The sequence below is a fragment of the Sinocyclocheilus rhinocerous genome, unplaced genomic scaffold (assembly GCF_001515625.1).
Source record: "Sinocyclocheilus rhinocerous isolate Xijiao unplaced genomic scaffold, SAMN03320098_v1.1 scaffold1292, whole genome shotgun sequence".
NCBI classification, from domain to species: domain Eukaryota; kingdom Metazoa; phylum Chordata; class Actinopteri; order Cypriniformes; family Cyprinidae; genus Sinocyclocheilus; species Sinocyclocheilus rhinocerous.
The window spans coordinates 385,781-401,609 of record NW_015656599.1 but is presented as its reverse complement, the minus strand read 5'-3'; the positions used below and the strand labels follow the sequence as shown (position 1 = coordinate 401,609).

Sequence of the window (15,829 nt, the reverse complement as noted above, 5' to 3'; positions counted from 1 at the left end):
TTTTAATATTTTTAATATTTGCTTGTTGTGTTTTAAATTATAAAACGGATAGTTCCGGTCCTTGATTCTGATCACGTTCGACTGTTTTTATTAATATCATTACACTTTATTTGCTCTGTTTTATTTTGTGAAACCGTACTACGTATATGGAATAACCGTTTTATAAAAGCAATAAGCCCCGTGAAGCCGTGGTTTACAGTGAATTTATAACAGCTAACCGCTTCGCGTCGTGCCTAACAACGCCCCTTAGCTGTTATAAATTCACTGTAAACCACAGCTTCTTGGGGCTTATTGCTTTAGTAAACTACACTTATTTTTTTGTGTTGACTAACATTCTAAAGCACGTGTAAAGTACTTGATTATTTTTTAACTGTAGTGTTATTCAACATAACATTTAAAGTTAATATATCTTAAATGTACTAAATTGCAACTTCATCTAAGAAACGGAGCAATTCCAATAGGGTCCTCACACCATCGGTGCTCGGGCCCTAATTATGAAATTTCATAGAAAGATAATAGCATTTACACAAACGTTACATTCAGGCTACGTTTACACTTACACACTTCGTTTTAAAATGCATAACTTTTGCTATGGTTACAGTTGTTGTCAGATTTCATTGGTGATTTCAAATATAAAATTTAATCGTAAGCTTAGTGAACAGTTTTGGAGAATTTGATGTTCAAAGTGATAGGAGCTGCACTTGCATGCCCGAGAGGCGTTTCAAAGATGGCCACCGAGTGACATGACTTGCCTTAAAGGGACTTTGACATGGCGGACGATTTACGTATAGCGGCCCATAGTAACAGTCGCTAATGAGGCATCTATGTATACATATCTATGGTTGTACCTGCATGAATGGTCATGTGACATGCGTTCTTGTTTGTGTAGTGTGGACAGAGAACGTTTCTGAAATGCAGTGAAAACGCAAGTGTAGATAAGGATTGTTTTAATTTTAAAACGCTGTTTTTAAATGAAAACGCACTAGTGTAAACAGGGCCTTAGGTTCACACTTAAGTATATTCATTAAAGTAAATTCACTAATTAATACCAGTGTTGGGGAAAGTTACTTTTAAAAGTACCGCATTATAATATTGTGTTACTCCCTTAAAATGTAACTAATTGCGTTACTTAGTTACTTTTTGTGGAAAGTAATGTGCAACGTTACTTTTGCGTTACATTTTCAAATCTGGGCTGGGCTTTCTTGCTTGTTTTTAATAATAAAAAAAAATAATTCAAATTTTGGCAAATGCAAAAGCCTTTTCACACCAAAAGTGAAATAAATAAGCCTCGGGCTGAAGGAAATTGATTTTTTATTTATTTTTGCTAATTAGTATGTTTGAATTGGATCATCGAAGGTCAGCATCAAAGACATTGGTTAATACAATGGAATTAAGTTGTATACTGTAAAGGATATTTGTGTTATTTAACATTTAATTATTGCAGGTTTGCGTCATATTCTGAGTTTGGATTTTATTCATTTTGAGGAATACCGAATCTGTTTTTGAGCAAGTCAGATGAGTAAATGCTCACATTTAGTCTAGAACTACAGTAAGCATCATGTTCACACAGTGCACACAACGCCTCTGCACTTACGATTTCTCTCAACATGAGGACAGGAGAGCTGTCAGTCAATAATTGGTCAACAACTGGTGTTACTTATTTGAAACTACTTTACTAGTTACTTGAAAAAAGTAATCGGATTACATAACTCGCATTACTTGTAATGCGTTACACCCAACACTAATACTCTTTTTAAAAGTATTTTAAAGTGTGCGTTCTTGATGAGGGTCCTCAAAATGTCGAATGACTGAGATGTTAATGAATGTTACTCAACATTTCTCCCATTTGACTGCATATATTTCCCTCTGAAAGTATGCTTAGCTCTCAAAACACCATAATTTGAAACACTTTTAGCTAATTATTTCTAAATAGAAAAGGAAGTTTTATTGAATCACATTAAAAATCCCTTTCCTCTTTCTTGTCACCTAAAACTGGAAATTAATAGAATGTTGATTGTTGTGCCATAAAATATGATGCAATTAGGATTCAAAGCAAACTAATGACATTCACCCTGCGAACTTTTGAACAACTAAAAAGAAAAGAAACTCTGAGATTCTTGAAAAAAACTGAAAGTTTTTTGACTCAGAGTTATGTTTGTCGAGTTAAATTACATAGCAGTTAGCAAGACTGCTGATATTTAATATTAGGCTACTGTAGGCTACTGAAAAGGTTTAGTCGAGTGTTTGCGGCAGTTTCTGTTTTTCGCTGTTTTTTTATTGGAATCCAAATATGGGACGTCCCGTGGTTGAAGACGCAATTGAGAATTGCCAAGATATAACGTGATCCGCAACGTGACTGTTAGTGACTTAATGTTTAACAAAACGACTTATTAAGCAATGCGTTTGTTCGAACAGAATGAATGCTTTTGTTGCCAAACACATTGATTTGACGTTGTGCAAAAGGAAAATGATCTTTCCAGATTCTTGCAAATGTGGTGTCAGATCAGAAGTGAACAAAGCATTTAAACTAAACTACAATCTCTAAAAACATGTCATTGTTATTACTTTAAAGTATTAAAATAATCACTTGAAATGTTGTAGGCTATAGCCTATGTGTTAACGTTGCATTTACTATTGTATTTTTCATTTAGGCCTATAAAAACCTACTTTTTGTAGGATACACTAATAGGTTACGTGTTTGCTTCATGCTACAGATGTGTTTCTTGCAACTAGGCAATGAAATCTTCAAGTAAAACTTTAAGAAAATAAAACAAGCAAAAGACCGTTAGCTGTAATATGCACATATTTCAACATATTAATTTACCCACCTGTATCTTCGTCTTTGTCTTCCATAACGCACAAAATGCTGGTGAGGTCAGTTTCACAATGATCCTGGCTCCAGCAGCGCTTCCCATTTATGTTTACTGAGAGCTTTTCCTCAGTTTTGAACTCTGAAAACTGGTCAGTAATGAAGACACGCCCACGATAATGTTCTGGCAGTCTGGTTTTATTATGAAGCCCGCCTGATACAACTCACGAATTACAGAATCCTTAAAGGCACAGTACACTCTAAAATAAAATTCTTTAATATAGCTACACGCGTTCGTGTAAACTTACGGCTCTGGAATGACATGAGAGTGAGTAGAATCCTTAAAAAAAAAAAATAGAGTTTTCTAGATAATTTATAGACAGTATAGTATCAGCTATGGTGTAACATGAAATGCCAATTACTGTACAACAAAACTAACCGAAAAATTTATGTAATGTATTTCACATTTTTTAGAACATGATAGACTGTCATAATTGTCTCTGTGTAACAACTTTAAGAACAACAACAATCATAATAAATGTTCTTTATGAGCAGACATGGTGAAATTTGTAAAAGTATGACAAAAGAAACAATATAGCCCTACTGTAACATAATATTTTACCCAAAATCAAAGGGGAAAAAAATGAAATATGAAATCACCAATGAGATTAAATATGGAATCTCGTTTCTGTCATAGCACTTAAAATAAAATAAAAAATATATCTGCAACTTTTTTATCTCGAAATTCAGACTTTTTTCTCGCAATTGCAGTTCACATTTCGCAATTCTATTTTTTCGCTTCCACCACAAAATAAAAAAATAAAAAGTTAAGTGCGACTTTTTATCTCACAACTTTTTTTTTTTTTCACAATTGCAATTTTACATCTCACAATTCCAACGTTCCTCAGATCAGAAGATTACAAGTTTATTTCTCGCAATTGCGAGTTAACATGGAAAAACCAAGAAAAAAGTCTTTAGTCGAGTTTATGTCTTGCAATTCTGACTTTCTATCTCAAATTTCGGACTTTTTTTCAGAATTGCAAGAAAAAGGACAGAACCGTGAGATATAAACTACAAAAATATAAATTGCGAGAAAAAGTTTTCCAAATTCCAAATCGTCACAATATTTTTTTTAATCCCGTGGTGGAAACAAGCTTCTGTACTTTTAAGAATTACATACTCAAAATAAAACATTCTGAAAGTTTACAGTAATGTTTTTTTTTTTTCATTTGATTTTGGAAAATACAGATAAAGTGAAATGCAGATGCTCTATATGCTCTACCTAGTACATCTAGATATTCTACGTTCCATCTTTTTTCAATTTTCTTATAGTTTCTTTGTAATAATGCCAAAGATGTTTAACCATTAATATAAAGACGATATAACTCTTTTACAGGTCTAACAGACAGCAACGGCAGCACAGGCATTATACAGCAGTCTAAAGGATGGAGCAACAGCAGCATTTGGCAGGGTAATCCTTGGTGTAGACTTTGTGTTCGGTTCCATATACAAAATAAATGTGGGTTTTCTCATTCCAGGCATAATGCACTCGCGTGATGGGAATTAGCTCAATGGTCTGCCTCTGGAAAATGAAACACAGGGTCAGAACATGTCTCCATACAATATAACATTTTCTTCATCAATTATTCTTTACATATAACATTTCTAAAACAGTTTCACTATTAATACTTTTAGAGAAATAGTAATAAAAGATAAAGCCAAACCACTTAAAAGAGTTTTTCAAGAATGTACTGTGAATTTTATCTGACATGAGACTTTTATTTTGTTAAATTTGTTGTTGTTCAGTTTTTTGTTTAATATAGTTAAAGGGGTCATATGATGCGATTTTCATTTTTTCCTTTCTCTTTAGAGTGTTACAAGCTCTTGGTGCATAAAGAAGATCTGTAAAGTTGCAAAGACTAAAGTCTCAAATCCAAAGAGATATTCTTTATAAAAGTTAAGAGTTAGCCACACCTACCTAAAACGGCTCGTTCGAACACGCCCCCACATATCTACCTCACTATGTGGGAAGATTTGCATAACGCCGCCCAAATGTTCACGCAAAGAAAGAAGGCGTAACTTTTATTCTCACTGTAGTATTGTTGCCGCTGCCGCCATGTCCTGAAAACGCTGTGTGCTTCGTTGTGAAAGCGAAACTACTTTGTTTGGTCTTCCAAAAGAGGATGATACCTGGAGCTGGATAGATGCCTGGAGCTGATCCGTTAAACACATTTCATTACACCAAATACACAAAATAATGTTCTTTTTAGCAGCATCATATGACCCCTTTAAAGTTATCTAGAATCTTGTCAACATTTGTGTCTTGTTTGTATGAATATATGGGAATATTCAGGCTGCTTTATGACAAGCTATAATCTGGTGGACTAAGACAACAGGAAGAGGTCATTTAATTAATTCCCAGAAGAATGGGAGGCTGAGATGTGGATTTAAAGAGACAAGCGCAGGTTTTTGGGGTTTCATCAGAGGCAGTGTTTGATTTGTTTTAATACCTGTTGCAGAATACGGCAAGTTGTGGCGAACTGAGCCTGGTGTTCCCTCACAGCACTTTCAGACGCTGCGTTTACAGAGCTGTCTGGGAAGCTGACAACTGGATAAACCTGCAGTGACGAGTCAAAACTTCAGTGTTATTGCCAAACAAACAAGGCTGTGTTGTAAAATGATCGTTGCATTCATATTAGGCGTCAAATCATGTTTTTATTTTTATTTTTTCAATTACAATCTTTTGCAACTTTTTTTTTTCTTAACCCTCATGTTATGTTCTGGTCATGTTGACCCAGAGAGGATTTTCTTTTTCCCAAAAATGCTAGTTAATGTTATCACATTGGACTAAACCTTACTGACTTTGCTCACACGGCGTATAACAATTTCCCAAAATATGTACTGTATGTATGTTTTGCCATTTTTTCCCACCTTGTTACATTTGTAGTGTTCCTGGTCAAAAATGATTGGCCTCCAAAAAATTGCTTATACATTTCTCATTATGCTATATTATTACCAAATATTGAATTATTAACTTGTATTCTTTCAGTCAGCACATTGTTTTATATTTGTTTTTGGAACTGATTAATTGTAGGCCTTAATGATCTTAGCTTACACACCTCCACAAATAATGCTTTATTGATACTATAATGATGCAAATAAAAATAATAACAAAAAGTTGACAAAAAGATTGAATGTAAGATTTGGTGATACTATAGCATAATGAGAGATTTACAAGCTATTTTTAAATTAGTTAAAGGATTTTCAGCACAGCACAAAGGCTAAACGTATTTTTTAATATTTTATATATTATATATATATTGTTATTTTACAAAAAAAATTCTTATTTTAAAATATTATTATATTAAATATACATATTTTAGTTTATTATGACCACTTCCAACCTTTTCTAACCTTAGAATTAAACAGGCCATTTTTGCTGCTGCACCTTTAAGAAACGGCTTTTTTTGCATGTGAAATTAGCAACCGTTTTGAACTCTTTCACTGGTCTGCATGTTTGAAATATGCTGCTTAGACTGAAATAATCAGAGATTTTGTTAAAAATAGACTACTGAGAAACATTGGCATAATTTCAGGTAGAAATGCAGAGCTGTAGGTGCTACACAGCGGCCCACGTTTCTATTTCAACAAATTTGGTTTCAATAAATGGCCTTTATGGACTGATTTTGAGTTCAATATATTTCCATATTTCTCAAAAAACAGGAAATTTATCATGTTATGACCCCATTAAATAACAAGGAATCGTGAGCACCACAATGTTTTTGCTCACCACTGCAGCCATATCAGTAAGGAGTTTCTCTCCAGTGATTTGATCAAGAAGCTCAACCGGGAATCCCGAACCCTTGTCAATCACAGCCACGTTCATGTTGTTCTTCCTGAGAAGATAAAACGAAGAAAAACAAACAAACAGATGAATAAACAGTGAACTTGTTAAATTGTGTTGTGAAAATGGGTTGTGAAAATGGGTGTTAACCATTGTCTTCTCACCATGTCATTTGAAGTTTGATAAAGCAGAGGAGCTTTCCTTGCCCTTTGCATGTTTTGCAGGTGATTGAACCGACTCCTCCACAGGAATGACACCTGGAATACAGAGAATTGAATGAGTACTGTATTCTTACATTTTCTGAGGAAAATGTGACTGGTTTTGACCCGCACAAAACCAACAGCCACGATGCTGGGATGTTCTGGGTGGTTGCTATGTGGTTGCCAAGCTAGAACAGACTGATTGGACACCATTTCCGCAGTGGAGTAAAAAAATATAAAAAGAATTATGAGAAAAATGAAAGTTAAAAAATAAAGAAAGAAATAAGACAGTAAAGCCAGATTTGCATATTGAATATATTGTTTATTTCTGCACTGGAACTCTATATTGACCAAATTAGCATCAGAACCAAAGCCGTCTATTTTGGATACTAAATGTACAAATCAATTTTTGAGGAATGTCATCATTGCTATAGTAGCAATGTAATTATTAAAGCACCCTATCTGAATGTTAATTTTCAGAAGGTATGGATAATGCCCAACACATTTTTGTTTAATAATAAAACAAAAGAAGTGCACTTAAAAAATTATTTCATCATTATTGACTTTATAATAAATATTTAAGTCAATTTTGCCAAAAGGAGGAAGATGCTTTCTCTCACATATTTTATTTCTGTTCTTACACCAAACAGTTCTGGCTTTTAGCATCCTTATTTCTTGTGTTTTTTCCGGACATGCAATATTTTGGCCAAGGCTCTTTTTCACTATGTTTCCGGCAATAATAAGCAGCTAAATTATGACTTAAACTTTATTTCGTAAGATGGTTAAATACAATGTTCGCACAGCAAGGCAACTTAAATTTAAACCCAACTGTAAAGTATTTGGATAATTATCATCACCTAAAACATCTCCTCCAATAAAAAAAGCTTGAAAACATCCTGCATTATAGAACAATTTTTGCTTTTTCTATTTTTGATGAAATTTTAATTTTGTTAATAATAATAAAAACAAATCCAAAATTTCTCAAATTAAATTATATTAAATAAATCAAGCTATACAGGGTTTTCTAATCAGAGGGTTGACTTCATACCTAATCATGCCAGAGCCCTGACACATAATACAGCGCTGATCGGAGGAAGTTCGACCCATGCCACTGCAGGATCCACATCGAGTCTGTAACAACAGGATCATTATAATGAAAGAATAGAAAGAAGATACAGAAGGAAATGATAAAATGACATCTGATCGTCATACGGTACTTACCCTGCCTGAATTCACGCATCTACTGCAAGCAGATCTACCGAGATTCAGGCATGAATGACAGCCCTGTATTTTGAATCCAACAACAACAACTAAATTAATCAAGATGACTTTTTCATTGAACTTGATGAATGGAAAACTGAAAAAAAACAACAACAATGTTTTACTTTGACAGTGGATGTGTGAGGAACGCGGACGGATTTCTTGCAGTCTTGGAAGAGGGCAGGGATGGGCACCGGGATGCTCCACGGAGCAGGAGCCACTCCGAAACCATCCACCACCTGACCTGATAAATGAAGGGACATAAATATTTAAACATATAATTTAATTTAGAATTATGTATACGTATATATGGTTTAGAACGACTTTACTCACCATTGTATGGTTCACTGTCCCATTCTGTTGTTCTGGACTCAGTAAAAGTCTCCAAACGGTACTATTAGGAGAAACAGATATCCAAGTTATATGTAAAGCATGGCACCCATATATAGTTGGATGTGATGTATGTGAATGTAGCTGCTGACCCGATATGTGTTGAGGGACTGCAGGTCTGTGAACACCATCTCTTTGGCAGGTTTAGAGCTGTAACAGCATTTGCTGCTGGCATATTTTATGAAGGCCTCCTGCGCAAGTTCTTCAGCGATCGCAGGAATGCTGAGGACATGACATGTGAACTTCAGCTGGGTTCGCAACTTTTGACCAGACACTAAATCAACCACTGTAGCAAATTAAATTGAAAATGTTTAAAGAACATTTCCATTATTTGAAAAATGAACATTAACTGAAATAAAATAACATATTAAATAACTTATTTCAGCTAGTTGCCAAGAAAACCTTTCTCATGTTTATTTAGTGTAAAGTTGAAGTACTAAACTTAAAAAAAAATAAAAATAAAACTTAATAAAAGCTATAGACATATTTAAAAATAAAAATGACAGAAAAATGATGATACAATTAATAAAACCTGAACTAAAATTAAAACAGAACATATAAAAATAAAACCTAAAACTAAAATAATATATCAGTGATACTAAAATAACACTGATGTGTATGCTGCACAGAACAAATTATAGATACAAAATAATATAGATGGAAATGTAAAAAAAATATTTATTTTTTTATTTACCAATGCATTCATTAAATTAGCAATAATAATAATTTATTAAATGTATTTATCCTTACATTTATTTATTTCTGTAAGCTGTTATTTTTGTATTTATTATTCTTTTTTTTTTACATGTTTATTTCCTATTTCAATATGATAATGAGAGGGGGTGGTTAGTTTAGCCCACTGGCTGATCGATCAAAGTTTCTTCTTGCTGTTACCTGGTTAATCTGCATTTAGATTCCTTGCACATTTTAAATTAAGAGTCTATGTTGCAGATCACCTGAGCATCCACGAGTCTAGTGCTCAATGACTCAGAAACAGGGTGGAGCTCATAAATAAACCCAGAATTGCCTCAAGAATACCAGTTAGGCAAGGCAGGAAAAAAACAACGCGACCAAATGAAAGAGACTAGACAAAGGATAGGCATGATTTTAGGCCATCAGGGAAAATTGTAAAATTTCTTAATATTTAATTAATCATTTTATCCATAACGTACCAAGATAGAGACCAAGAAATGTACACTTTAGGTTTAGAATTGATGCTCAATCTGCTTTAAACGGACATCATGAATCGTTTTATTGTATAAGTGCTGGAGTTCTTACTCAAAGCGTCTCTCTGGAGCTCTGGACGGGGCTTGTGGTTGAGCCGCTCCAAAATCTGACGGTGGAATAACTGTGGATGTAATAAAAAATTCACTGTCTCGTTCATTACCAACGTTTTGCTCTTCGTTTCAGCTGAAGCTACAGAAACGGTTCTCACCATTAGGTCCCAAACTCTCATATCCAGGAACGACAGGCATCAAATCTGCAGGAGGAGCCGTCGCCCCGTCATTTGGCACTGTGTTTGGATCTGAATGATGTACAGCGCAAATTTATTTCAACATACTAACTTCTCGTTTCTCAGCAGTTGTTCATGCTATGAGGATACAGTAGAAAGGGACAGGAAACATGCTTCTCTAAAGTTGCTGACTGAAGATTTTGCTGCTATTTTGAAGTTTTCTCTTTGAATATGAAAGTATGTTACTTAGACTTTACAGTGAACTGCTCATGCAGGAAGGTTAAGTGATTTGAGTGCATCTTTTGGAAATAATTTTATGATTACCTGCATAAGATCCAGCAGGACACGATGGACCAGGGTGGGCTATATCCTGGTCACTATTACAAAAACAAAACAAAACATTGATATTGTTATTAGGTTATTAGGCTACATCACAACGCTGAAAAAAGGTCGAAACCACAGCCTCGATCTGAAGAAAGAAAGAAAGAAAGAAAAAGACACTTAAATGCCTCATTGCCCTTGAAAAGTCCTTATTTAGCGACTGAAGCCTTAGTTTGTCAGCTTTTATCGCAATTTCCGAGATAAAAACACGCTGCCGTGTTCTTCGTTTCAGCTGAAGCTACAGAAACGGTTCTCACCATTAGGTCCCAAACTCTCATATCCAGGAACGACAGGCATCAAATCTGCAGGAGGAGCCGTCGCCCCGTCATTTGGCACTGTGTTTGGATCTGAATGATGTACAGCGCAAATTTATTTCAACATACTAACTTCTCGTTTCTCAGCAGTTGTTCATGCTATGAGGATACAGTAGAAAGGGACAGGAAACATGCTTCTCTAAAGTTGCTGACTGAAGATTTTGCTGCTATTTTGAAGTTTTCTCTTTGAATATGAAAGTATGTTACTTAGACTTTACAGTGAACTGCTCATGCAGGAAGGTTAAGTGATTTGAGTGCATCTTTTGGAAATAATTTTATGATTACCTGCATAAGATCCGGACGGACACGATGGACCAGGGTGGGCTATATCCTGGTCACTATTACAAAAACAAAACAAAACATTGATATTGTTATTAGGTTATTAGGCTACATCACAATGCTGAAAAAAGGTCGAAACCACAGCCTCGATCTGAAGAAAGAAAGAAAGAAAGAAAAACACACTTAAATGCCTCATTGCCCTTGATAAGTCCTTGTTTAGCGACTGAAGCCTTAGTTCGTCAGCTTTTATCGCAATTTCCGAGATAAAAACACGCTGCCGTGTTTATGGTATTTTGTAAATTGCTGGCGATTCTCAATTAAAATCAGCATTCGTGTTGTTTCTAAGGGGCTTCGCTTCATAATTTAGTTAATTTAGTCAAACATACCTCAGCAGATGCGTCCTGTCCATCCTTGCTAGCGAGTTGTGAACTTTCGTTTTGTGAGAAGTGAGAGTTACGGAAGAAGGAGGAAAAACAGCAGTGTAACCAGAGACGATTTCATGAGTTCACATCAATACATAAACATTCACGTCAATATTAAATTCCCTAAGCTGTATATTACTTTAAAATAAGAAATAGATAGACAGAAACCTTGCATTTGGAGTTTGAGCAGATGTTTTGCATATCAGCATGTGGTGTACAGTTCACTTCAAGGGTCAAATTGAGGAATTTAAACGAGGAAGTCGCCTTGAGAAAATATCATCTTTCAGGATTAGCATGATAGATAACAACATCAACTGTTCCTTCTTAGGCTTCTAATTATTCAGCTAACAGCTAGCTTATATTTAAGTCGCTTTGGGACAAATGTAATCAACAATGTCATCTTAAATGTTATTGTTGCAGTCAGTGTCTCTAACAGCCTGCAAAATGACAAACTAGACCCATATAGCACAGGTACGTCTGCAAGATGTCTGTTAAAGATCTCTTCATCTGCATCTGCTGTGTACAAACATCTGATAGACGTCTCTAAGATGTCCGTTTTACATTCATTCTAAATCATAAACATCTTCTAAACATCTATTTGACATCTGATAGGAAACGTCCAATAGTGCAGATGAGCAAACACTCTAAAAAATACATCTTGCAGATGTAAATACAGATCAAATAGAAGTCTCTGTGATGCATGTGTGCTATCAGGGGAACAGGCTACTGCAACGTTCTTGTATAGCACGTGACTAGTAGTGCGCAATGATGGACAAACAGCAGAACTCACATGGCCTCATTACATTTTTAATCTAGCCAGCTTTAATAATCTCAGATATGAATATAGTTAGTATTTTTTTATTACAGTTTTTGTATGAAATGTTCAAACTCTTGAAATGGACAGTCCAGTTGAATGCATTGCATCATGGGATATAGTGTTCTATAGTGAGCTCTGGCATGAAGACTACTAATCATAGTACTTAGTAAAGGCCCATTATTACACCAAGGATGATAAATATAATGATAAATATGATAAAGACAACTATACAGTTTTAATAGTCATTCTAATGTGAGAATAGTGAAGTCCATATCACAACTATAATGATAATGACTGAGGAACATTTTTTTCAAGGCGATATGATAAAAACATTAAGAGCCAATCAGAATCCACCAGACTTTAACTTGAGCTTAAGCAATTAAAGTGGCAGACAACAAAACTGTGCCACGCGCTCAGGGCCGGGTTATCCTAATGTGCAACATGGGCTGCAGCCCAGGGCCCCGAACACTAGGGGCCCCCGATTCAATTCTCTTTTGACATGTTTTGATCAAGGTAATTATGCGTACGTAGAGCATCGTTGTCACACAGGAGTCACAGTGGACACGCAGTACATACAGGCTGGGCTGTTTCTGATTTGTAAGAGTATTACTCGATAATATTGTTTAATTTATGTACATAATTTTTGAGCCTACTATGGGATTATGACGTGCACTTTGTGTTTGTTTACTTTTATTTCACGAGTATAACGTGTGTGGTGTGGATGCTATTTATCATTATAGTTAGAAGCTCTAAAACACCCCAAAAGCCTTTTCACGTATCGCATTCAAATATCAGGATATTTTTTATGCACCAACAGACTGCGATTGAGTTTTGGCGAATTGATGGCTAATTAGTATGAATTCGTACAATCTCATTTGTGCAATTTTGTATGATTTGTTTACAACCCACTGACGTTTAGGTTTAGGGGTGTTTTTTCCATAGATATGTATACGTAGATTCCTCATTAGCGACTATTTCTATATATGGGCCGCTATGCGTAAGCCGTCCGTTGGAAGGGTCAACTTGATATCATTCACCGTAGTAATCAATGAATATTCGAAGATGCCACAATCCTTACATATCTATGGTTCCGCCCCTCTCTCGCAGTCTCACCTGTGAAAGGTTATGCCGTTTCTTCGAGAATTTAAATCCCGGCGGTTTTTACAACCATCGGCTGGGCAGGATTGTGGCATCTTCGAATATTCATTGATTATATGGTGAATGACGTCAAGTTGACTGTTGCAAGATGGCGGATGCATCTACGTGCTTGGAGCTGTCGAATGAGGCATCTACCTATCCACCTTATTTTTCAGCGCGGAAGTTAGCCGCTTTCTGTGAATGTGTGAGACTTCCGGTTCATTAGCTGCTGTAGGGAAAGAACGAGAAGAATAACAAAGTACAGTCAACGGTAAAACTGTTTGCACTACAAACCAGTGTGTTCATAATTAAGATACTACATTAAAATAATATGGTAAGAAACACTTTGCAATATCAAGCAGCAAAACAAGCTGTTTTGTGCAGATAAAAATAGCTGGAAGCGGATGAGACCGGAAGCCAGACATGGCCGCACCCGCTCTTATGGGAAAAAAAGGTGGATACATATCTCTGTTTTTCTTCCCTAAAAAAATCACATTGTACAAATTTATATCATTTTCATGAAAATGGATCAGCAATAGCCTATATATATATATATATATATATATAGCCAAGGTATCGCTATAAATATACATAAACTAAAAAATAAACAAAATACACACTTAATATAGTACATATAACTAGGGATGAAAAGCACCAATTATATCAAATAAATAAAATAGAATAAAAATAAAATAAATAAAAATGTTAAAAAGGGGAGAAAGTGTTGTTTGTCTATATATAAAAAAAAAAACTAAAAAAAAAACCTTGAAAACATGTTCTAATAATTTGTTGTTTTATATGTTCTAACCACTGACCTATTAGATCCATTATAGATAAGTGGTTCTAACACGTAATAATTTAAGCAACATTTAATTAATTTAACTTTTTTGCTGTAATAGTTATAAGCCTGTGCATAAGACGCAACGTAAATGTAACAAAATCAGTTTAACACATGTTGTGGACGGCCACATTTCAGAGCAGGAGCGACTTCCGCTGCCCGATATCATTTCCGGGGCGTCGCTGCGTCACTTCCTTCTCTTCTCCAGGACTGTCTTCGGTAGAGACAGGCCGAACGGTGAGCGGAACAAAATCTCAATTCATCCTTTTACATTGTGATTAAAATGAGCGTTTCGCAGTCCGCGACGCTGCTGCAGCGTCCACTGTATTTACATGCGCTTACATTGTGGCTCGTGGGGAGATGGAACAAGCGATATTTATATGAAATAACACACAGGGTCTGTACATGGCGGCCGTCGGTATGATGCATGTGAAACACCGCAGTCACAAAATATAATACACTGTTCTGCTCGCTGTAACATCACAACAGAGGCCTTTTATCCTAATAACGAGATGTTTAAGACGCTCAGTATAGCATGCTGTGTTTAACGTTACATGTGTTTTGCATGGTGCGCCATGTAGTGTATAAACTAGATTTTCTGCGCCAAGCTTATATTTTATTGCATGCTGTAATTTATTCGCTCTTGTTGACATAATGGATATTAGACAAGAGTTTACAGCTAGCTAACGTACATGCTACATGTCAAAGTAGATTGATTTAGTCAAAGATGCGAGTCATTGTTCATCTAGAATGATTTTAATGCAGATATTTGTATTGTATTCCTGTGTTTTTGAAGTCCGTGTCTCATTCATTTCTGCATGTTGACTCTGTAGGCATCATGGTTCTCCTCAGACCCCTCACCAAACCTAAAATCCTCAAGAAAAGGACCAAGAGGTTCGTCAGACATCAGTCCGACCGCTATGTCAAGATCAAGGTGGGAAGCCTGGAATATCACGGAACTTGTTGAAGTCGTGGTTTCTAGGCTTAGAAAAGTAGCAGAAATAAGAATCACAGCGTTGTTATGCAGTGAAGACTTTTCTAGTCAGTGTTGTCATGAAATGAAAACCCACCCTGTGTATTTTTATGCACTTGTTATCGGAATACGTTTTTATTATTAGGCGAACATATTCTTTTCATAAGTCCTTCATCCTTGAAAGTATGGATGGGCGATACCTCTTATTTTATTTTCGATCCGATACCGATATTTTCAAGCCCAGTATCGCCGATATCGATACCGATACCTCTAAACTAAACTGATCTTTTAAATTATTAAAAGAATATAATCAGTCTCAAAGGTGCAACTATACCCCTAAAAGGGAGCATATTAGTAACAAGTATGCATGCTTTAAGGGTAGATAAGTTACAAAGGTGCACCTTTGAGGATAGCCTACCTCATGAAAAATAAACATGGTGTTACATAAGTACTAAATATTATTATTATTATTACCATGGTAAATTTGTGGTTACTGCAGTTTTAGTACAAATACTGTGGTGAACTGTGGTTACTGTAATAAAACCATGATTAATTTTTGAAAAAGGCTGCCAGGCTGTTGTACCCCTAAAGCTGAAACTTTAGCATATTTTTTTCTGACAGATTTATTACAGAACATAACACAATCCATTTGAACTTTTAACAACCAGTTTAAATAAATTTACTTGCACAAATTTAAAATAAATATTACAAC

At 35.3% G+C, this 15,829-nt stretch overlaps 3 protein-coding genes across 4 annotated transcripts in view; 1 reads left to right on the top strand and 2 right to left on the bottom strand.

The window, feature by feature from the left end:
- The window catches only part of ssuh2.1 (ssu-2 homolog, tandem duplicate 1), a 14,532-nt gene extending 11,564 nt beyond the window's left edge, over nucleotides 1-2,968 (bottom strand). Inside the window, exon 1 of the mRNA XM_016528036.1 lies at nucleotides 2,829-2,968. Within this exon, the coding sequence (XP_016383522.1) occupies nucleotides 2,829-2,853 (25 nt within the window). The 5' untranslated portion in view covers nucleotides 2,854-2,968. The remainder of the gene's footprint in view (nucleotides 1-2,828) is intronic.
- Nucleotides 2,969-3,917: 949 nt separating this feature from the next.
- LOC107720355 (protein SSUH2 homolog) lies at nucleotides 3,918-11,359 on the bottom strand. Of its 2 annotated transcripts, none has more exons than XM_016528033.1 (13): nucleotides 11,317-11,359; nucleotides 10,281-10,333; nucleotides 9,939-10,028; nucleotides 9,782-9,836; nucleotides 8,596-8,725; nucleotides 8,447-8,507; nucleotides 8,239-8,357; nucleotides 8,075-8,137; nucleotides 7,902-7,984; nucleotides 6,818-6,910; nucleotides 6,600-6,705; nucleotides 5,320-5,427; nucleotides 3,918-4,391 (listed from the first exon to the last, which is right to left on the bottom strand). In XM_016528033.1, the coding sequence occupies exons 1-13, from the start codon at nucleotides 11,337-11,339 to the stop codon at nucleotides 4,248-4,250; spliced, it is 1,128 nt and encodes a 375-aa protein (XP_016383519.1). In that variant the 5' UTR covers nucleotides 11,340-11,359; the 3' UTR covers nucleotides 3,918-4,247. The 2 variants fall into 2 exon arrangements, with proteins under 2 accessions (XP_016383519.1, XP_016383518.1); XM_016528032.1 differs by having other exon boundaries at nucleotides 3,919-4,391; nucleotides 9,782-9,851.
- Nucleotides 11,360-14,284: 2,925 nt separating this feature from the next.
- LOC107720357 (60S ribosomal protein L32-like) overlaps nucleotides 14,285-15,829 on the top strand; it is a 3,568-nt gene continuing 2,023 nt past the window's right edge. Inside the window, exons 1-2 of the mRNA XM_016528035.1 lie at nucleotides 14,285-14,381; nucleotides 14,978-15,078. Of these exons, the coding sequence (XP_016383521.1) occupies nucleotides 14,983-15,078 (96 nt within the window). The 5' untranslated portion in view covers nucleotides 14,285-14,381; nucleotides 14,978-14,982. The remainder of the gene's footprint in view (nucleotides 14,382-14,977; nucleotides 15,079-15,829) is intronic.

Bases quoted from the DNA above. Each gene is read 5' to 3' on its own strand.
- LOC107720355 (XM_016528032.1), bottom strand. From the start codon at position 11,339: ATGGACAGGACGCATCTGCTGAG. The intron at 10,334-11,316 runs GTATGTTTGACT...TTTTTGTAATAG, and splicing joins GACAGGACGCATCTGCTGAG to TGACCAGGATATAGCCCACC. The intron at 4,392-5,319 runs GTATTAAAACAA...TTCATTTTCCAG, and splicing joins CTTGCCGTATTCTGCAACAG to AGGCAGACCATTGAGCTAAT.